Source organism: Penaeus chinensis, chromosome 16, assembly GCF_019202785.1.
Source record: "Penaeus chinensis breed Huanghai No. 1 chromosome 16, ASM1920278v2, whole genome shotgun sequence".
NCBI lineage: Eukaryota > Metazoa > Arthropoda > Malacostraca > Decapoda > Penaeidae > Penaeus > Penaeus chinensis.
The window spans coordinates 8,528,993-8,536,492 of record NC_061834.1 but is presented as its reverse complement, the minus strand read 5'-3'; the positions used below and the strand labels follow the sequence as shown (position 1 = coordinate 8,536,492).

At 40.7% G+C, this 7,500-nt stretch overlaps 1 protein-coding gene across 4 annotated transcripts in view; it reads right to left on the bottom strand.

Moving 5' to 3' along the window:
* Nucleotides 1–7,500, bottom strand: part of LOC125033333 (schwannomin-interacting protein 1-like) — a 172,274-nt gene that overhangs the window by 78,688 nt on the left and 86,086 nt on the right. For 2 of the 4 annotated variants that reach the window (XM_047624740.1, XM_047624739.1), the window contains exon 3: nt 6,893–6,928. The exons of the other annotated variants lie outside the window; for them this stretch is intronic. In XM_047624740.1, the coding sequence (XP_047480696.1) occupies nt 6,893–6,928 (36 nt within the window). The remainder of the gene's footprint in view (nt 1–6,892; nt 6,929–7,500) is intronic. 4 annotated transcript variants of the gene reach the window in all.

Genomic DNA, 7,500 nt, shown 5'->3' with positions numbered 1-7,500 from the left:
CTACTGCCTCTTCCCAGCCCCCCCCCCCCCACCCCCCCAGTCCTTTGAAGGAGACGCTCTTATCAGATCTTTAGCAATAAAAATTACCCCCCCCCCCTTTTATCCTCTCCCAGGATGCCAGATTGCGAATCTCTCTGCAGCTGTTTTCCTGCGTCGTTATGTCCTTCTTTCTCTGTTCTTACCTCTTCCTCTTCCTCCTCCCTTTTCCTGTTTTTTCTTTTTTTTTCTTTATCAATTCTCCTTATCTCCGCTTCTTCCACTTCATTAACATTTCACAAATATCTTCTGGCTTTTCATCTTCCTTTCTTCAATTATCTTCTTCCTGCCATCTCTCCTCTTTCCATTGCTCTTTTCTTAATGCTCCTTTTCCTCTTTTTGCTCTTCCTTAATTCTCTTCATTTCCCCTTCTCCCTTTTTGTCGCGTTTCAAGTTTCTCTTTAGTCCCTCTTGTTCTCCTTTTTCTCCCTTCATTAATTCTATTCAACCTCTCTTCCTATTTTTCCTCTCCCTTTATACTCCTCATTTGGTACTCCATTTTTCTTCATTTCCTTTATCCTGCTCATCCTCTTTCTGCCTCATTTCCTTGATTCTCTTCATCTCCTCCTTTTTCCTTTGTTCTCCTGATCTTCTCCTTTTCAAATTTCAATGATTCTCGCTTTCTTTATTCTCCTCTTTCTCTTTCTTTTGAATTATCTTTTTTTTTTTTTCTTACTCTCCTCACCCCTTTTTCATTTTTTTAAATTCTTTCCTTTGCCTTCTCGCATTCCTTCATTCTCTCTCCTTCTTATTCCCATTCCTATTACTTCATTTTTACGACGCCATCTTTCTTCCTTTTCTTAGTTTTTACTACCTCTTTCTCCCTCCTTTCTCTTCCTCATCATCGCCTTCCCTCATTCATTCCCCAGTTTCATCTTCCTTATCCTCGATTTTCTCTTCTCTTCTCTCTCTCTTTCCCTCCTTCCTTTCTTCTACCTCTCCTCTCCCTTATCAAATCAATTCTCTCTCCTCTCTTCTCCTATCTCTACTCCCCTTCCTTTCCTCAAGCTCTCCCCTTTCTTGTCTCCTCTATCTCCCTTCTTTCTTCAACCTCCCCCCCCCCCATCCAACCAATTCTCTCTCCTCTCTTTTCCTCTCTCTACCTTCCCCATCTCCTCTCTATATTTCTCCTTTTCTCTGCCTCTCCTCTCCTCCGTCCAGCCAATTCTTTCTCCTCTTTCTATCTCCCTCCTTTCCTCTACCCCCATCCAACAAATTATCTCTCTACTTTCCTCCTCTCCTCTCTTATCCTCTCTCTATCTTTCTCCATTACTCTACCTCTCCTCTGTCCCGTTTCCTCTCTTCTCCTCTTTCTCCTTCCTTCCTCAGTCCGATCAATTTTTTTCTCTTCTCTCTATCTCCCTCCTTCCCTCTACCTCTCCTTTCCCTATCCAATCAATTCTCTCTCCTCTCTTTTCCTCTCGTCTCCTCTGTCTATCTCCCTCCTATCCTCTACCTCTCCTCTCCCCCAAATAATTCCCTCTCTTCTCTTCTCCTCTCTGTATCTCTCTCCTCTCCTCTCCTCTCCCCCGCCCAACTAATTCTCTCTCCTCTCTCTACCTCCCTCCTTTCCTCTACCTCTCCTCCTCTCCCCCGGCCAAGCACCAGAGCCCATCGCCTGAGAGACCATAAGCACAGGAACCTTGCACAAGCACGCTGACTGGCACTTGTTCACGCTGCCAGTTCTGTTTACGGTAAAATCTTGCCTCGGGATATTTTTAGCCGAGGAGGGTCGAGTCGCTGCGAACAACAGGGAACAGATAAGATGCCTGGTTATTTGGATTTACGGAAATGTGTTTACAGAGGGTTTGTGAGCGGATGTGGATTTACCGATATCGTGGAGACGGGGGTATTCATACATATGCACACACAAGCTTGCGTGTGCGCGAGTACAGACACACAAACATATGTGTATATATATCAAATATTTATGTGTATGTGTATACACACAGACAGACACAGAAACAGACACAGACACAGACACACACATACACACACACACACACACACACATATATATATATATATATAAGTAAGTATATATGTGATGTATGTATGTATGTATATACATGTGTATAAGTGTTAGTGTTAGTGTGTGTGTGCGCATATCTATATTCATATCTATCTTTTTATCTACATATATACACACATGAACAGACATATGAACTTCCTAGATAATGACACGTTATATATGGTTATGCATCTCATTGCGCAATCAAGCTTTTTGTCCAAAATTTCACACATCACATGTTATATGCTCCCATAAACTCCCATTTACGGCTCTTATCTGAAACGCCGTGGCAGCCAGGCAGACAAGACTCTGAAAACAGCTGCATTTGCATATTTATCAGTCGTCACAAAGCCGCCCTCACGCCGGCGATATTCATTTGTTTAATCCGCCAAAAGATCCCGCGCTTTTTTCCCGGGACACCAAGATGACTGCCAAAGATGCCATTCGCGGCTTTTGATGACTTCTGGTCCTCGGGCTTTTGCCGCTTATGGCTTTAGGATATTATCCCTGGGAGGGGGGGGGGGGGGCAAATGTAATAGCCGTTATTAAGAGGGATTATGCTGGAATTATAACCAGGCATATCCATAAATTCGTATATGTGTGTGTCTGTGTGTATGTATATGTATATCAATAACTATATCTATATCTATCTATACATACAGTGTAAATGTATGTATATGTATATGTATATGTATATGTATATGTCAATTTGTATGTATGTATATGTTTGTTTGTATATGTATATATATTTATATATATACATATGCACACAAACACATATATATGTCTAGATCGATACTGACCACACTGAATTGGCAAACTGCACCAAAATATTTATTCATGTATTTTTAACTTGAAGACATGTTAAGACAACACAATTTAGTATTAAGATTAATAAAGCAAGTTATGATATTTATCTATAATAGGTTTGTTTACTGAAAAGTTGACAATCAATGTGAGGAAATAGTAAGCACTTTTAACATCATGTCAGACGAGTGGTTGCTTTCGCCTCGCACGCAGGTAGGATTAGTGCCAAGTGTTAAAAATCTTACTTTACCCGGAAATTTAAGGTTCTTATGCTTGATAAGTGAATTGGCATAACTGCTGCATCCATATGTATTGAATTGAGATGAGTCGATGCTCTCATCTCAAAAGCAGAGAGAAAGGTTGAGGGAAATAAGCCAGCACGCCATGTTTATATTAGCCGCTGTTGTTAGGAGATATTTATTTATTTTACTCTTTAATTTTATTGGCTCGTTGATACAGCAGCAGCATTTGTCGAAGGTTTGACTCCGACTGTGCCAAGTAAATGGACTGCGAAACGAAAACTGACCAAAGTTAAGGCAAGGAAAGGGAAATTGTGAAAGTCTGAAGGGGGTGATCGATGACTTATTCGTTAAGGTAAATACTAGAAAATACCGGGGTGTGGGGGTGACTTTCCCTATTCCGTCTCACGTTTATTATCATTGTATATATCGTAATGGTCAATGACTTATGATTAGTAGACAAAGGATGGATTAAAGTTAAAGTTAACCGTAGATTTAAATTGATTCAGTTAAGGAATATTCCTCTCATTTTCTGACATTTATCATAGCGATATTAAACCCACTGTAATATGGCACCAGTTTAATTTTACTAGATTATAGATTAAGATAAATTAGTTAAAATGGTTTTTATGACAGTTGTGTCTTTTTGCAGATAATCAAAAGAGGAGTAAATTCAATCCACCCAACGAGCCTAAGATCGTTAAGTCATGCTACTCAAATAAAAATAAAATAAAAAAAGTCAAAATTGGGTTTCTCAGAATCTCCTTGAAATTAAAAACCCCGGGAGGTGGAGGCGATACCGAAGTAATATTATCATAATTTTTAATAAACTCGGTATCGACAAGTTGGCAGCAGTAATTTAGATGAATAGATATTACGCTTTATATGAAACATTTCCGAGACGTTATATATTTGTGTGTGTGTGTGTGTGTGTGTGTGTGTGTGTGTGTGTGTGTGTGTGTGTGTGTGTGTGTGTGTGTGTGTGTGTGTGTGTGTGTGTGTGTGCGCGTGTGCGCGTGCGTATCAATATCTATATCTATATATCTAAATATATACATATGTATACACATACATATACATATACATATACATATACATATATATATATATATATATATATATATATATATATATTATATGTAAGAATGTATAAGCTCAGTGTTACGGCATAAATAAGTAAGAGGTTCAGTAACCACGGCCGAGCAACACCGCCGGCCGCCTCTCCGTCCTTTTCACACTTCAAAAGCCTTCTCTCGCCCTCTCCCCCAACCCCTCCTTCAGGCACACCCCTCCTCCTCAACCCCTCCTTCAGGCACACCCCTCCTCCTCAACCCCTCCTTCAGGCACACCCCTCCCCCCTGCGGTCTTTGTTGCACCCCGCTGCACAATAACAAAAAGTCCTTTATGCTTAAATTCCCTCCCGCGAGAAGGTGAGTTAAAACCCCTTAGCCTTGTTGTGAATCTCGGCGTCGCTGCGGCGGACGATTGTTCCCCCGCACAATGGTCGTTGGGGAGGACCAGATTTTTTACAAGCACTGCACGTAGAATCTCTATGGAAATATTAATATAAAAAATATAAATAGGTGGATAAACAGATAAACATAGATAAATATTATACATCCACATCTGCGCCCGCCCCCTGCTCGGCCCCGCCCCAGCCGCCCTCCCGTCGGCCAGCCCCGCCTCCCGCTGCTGCAATACAGATGCTATTTATCAATAAAAGCCATGCAGCCGGAGAGCCACAAGACGCTGTTGCACGTGAGTAATGCAAGATCCATATTGAGGCGCATTTAACAGCGCGCCATCTGTGAGCCGTAGTCACCATCTGCGCGCCATCTACTGGTATGTTTTTTTGCATGTCAAGTGTTGTTATATTGCCTGCCTCTCATGATGTCTGGCATGCAATTTCCCGCTTCTGTGATGAGACGTCTTCTTATAGCTATCGCATGATGTAACTTTGAAATATGTCTTCATGTTTTCTTTTTCGTCTTCTTGTTCTTCCTTATTCGTGTGTTTCGTCCTTCATTTCGAATAAGCATCTTTCCCCATTTTTATTTTCCTCCTCCTCTTCTCCATCTTCAACTTTCTCAGCATCGTCTTTCTTATCATGAACTCAGCTCCCTTTTCCCCACTTGTCCTCTTCTCTATCTTCTCATCTTTATCAGTATTATAATCTTCCATCATTTTTCCTTCCCAATCTTCATCCTCTTTTCCTTCTTTTCGTTTCTTCTTCTCCCACTTTCCACTCCATCACCTATCCCATCACTCCCTCCCCACCTCCCCTATCACCATCACCACCTCCTCCTCCCCCTCCCCCTCCCCCCTCATCACCATACCCAACCATCACATCCTCTCTCTCAATACCCAAGGGAAACGCTATACCCTTGGCATCATAACTGTCATGCACCGAATCAGAGCGGAAAGTCATGAGGACGTCGGTGCAGTCATGACGAGCATTCGCAAGAGACTTACGGCCACTTCCGCGAAATCACCGCCATTTTTCGTTCCTCCTTCGCGAAATCCGAGAATGATTACTCGGTTATTTGTTATTGAGCTGTTTATTTATTTTACTTGTTTCATTTCCTGATTAATTATATATATATATATATACATATATATTTTTTATTGAGATCTTATTTATTGATTATTTTTATTTGTATTATTTACTGATTGATTATTTTTTTTTACTTATTTTGTTTACAGAGTGATTTTTTTTTTTTTACTGATTTTATGTCTTGATTGATATTTTTTTTACTTAATTTTCTTTATTTGTTTTATTCACCTTTCTTATTTAATGATTCTTTTTCGTTTTTCTTTTCTTTTATTCACCTCTTTTATTTACTTATCTTTCCCGTTTTATCTATTCATATCTATCTTATAATCTCTTATCCTGCTTTTTCTTTTTTTTATCCACATTTCTCATCTCAAATTTACCTTTTTAATTCTTCTTCTTCTAATTCACCCTTGAATTTCTAATCCAAATTTACCTTTTTTCTTCTCCTAATTCACCCTTGAATTTCATGTCCAAATTTACCTTTTTTTTCTCCTTCTTGTCCTCGTCTATATTAGTGGTAGGTCGCTAAAAAAGCAAAACGCAGGTTGATGAATGTGCTGTGAGACCTACTCGTCAACAGAAGAAACAGATGGATGAATTTGTGGGTAAATGTGTAAGGCTGGTTGGTGGGAAGACAGAGATGGATAGAGGGAGAGGGAGAGTGAAACAGAACGGGAAGGAGGGAGAGAGGAAGAGAGGAGAGATGGAGAAAGAGAGGGAAAGAGGGAGGGAGAGAGGGAGGGGTAGTAAGAGATGGAGATGGAGAGGTAGGGGTGGAGGTAGAGGTACAGGGAGAGGGAGAGGGAGAGAAAGAGAGAGAGAGAGAGAAAGGGGGGTGATATAAGGAGAGGGAGGGAGGGAGGGAGGGAGGGAGGGAGGGAGGGAGGGAGGGAGGGGAGGGAGGGAGGGAGGGAGGGAGGGAGGGAGGGAGGAAGGGAGAGAGCGAGAGAGAGAGAGAGAGAGAACGAGAGACAAAGCGAGATAGACAGACAGAAAGAAAGAGAGAGAAGGGAAACTTAAAAGAGACAAAACAGTTTTTATTTGTTCGTCCTCCGCTTTTCGTTCAATTACCACCTTTGTCATATCCAGTACCTACTCGGCGCACACACAAACAAAGTAAAACAAAAAAAAAAAAAAAACTCACACACAAACAGAAAATGTATTTACCTAAACGAATTAAGATAAAAACAACAATATAATCACAACTATAAGTACAATAATCTTAAACTCATTCATGCTACATACGCGTTTCTATTGATGTCTTCAGAAGGCTCAAGGGACCTGCAGTTGATGACGTCACGGGGTTATAGCAATGACGTCACGTAGTTACACCATTGACAATACGAAGATCCAACGATGACGTCACAACAGGGAGAAGAACGTCAGGGATTGGTTGGAAGCAGAAGTCCGTCGTCGTGATGACGTCATGATACGAATGCGCGTGGAGAAACAGTGAAGAAGACACACGCGTTAGTATCACAGCCGAAGAAACAGTGAAGGGTTTGTCAAGAAGTACTTTTTTCTTGAGACAGAGTGTGAAAGGCTTGACAAGTGAACATATTTTACTTCATATAGGAAGCACTGAAAAAGCTTGCAAGTTTTCTTCAAGTATATATTTCCTTCTTAAAAAAAAGAAAGAAGGAAAAACCCTGTCAAGGAAGTTTCCGTTTTCCTTTAGAGGATAACTGTCAAGATTTTTTTTTCTGTTCTGAGAAGTAGTGAAGATGTTTGTCATGTCTACTTTTGTCTTCAGGGAAACAGTGAAAAGACTTGTCAAGGATATGCTCTTCTTTAACGAAACACTGCTATGTAGCAAAGAATTAATCCAGCAAGTGAAGAGGCGAAGATAATCT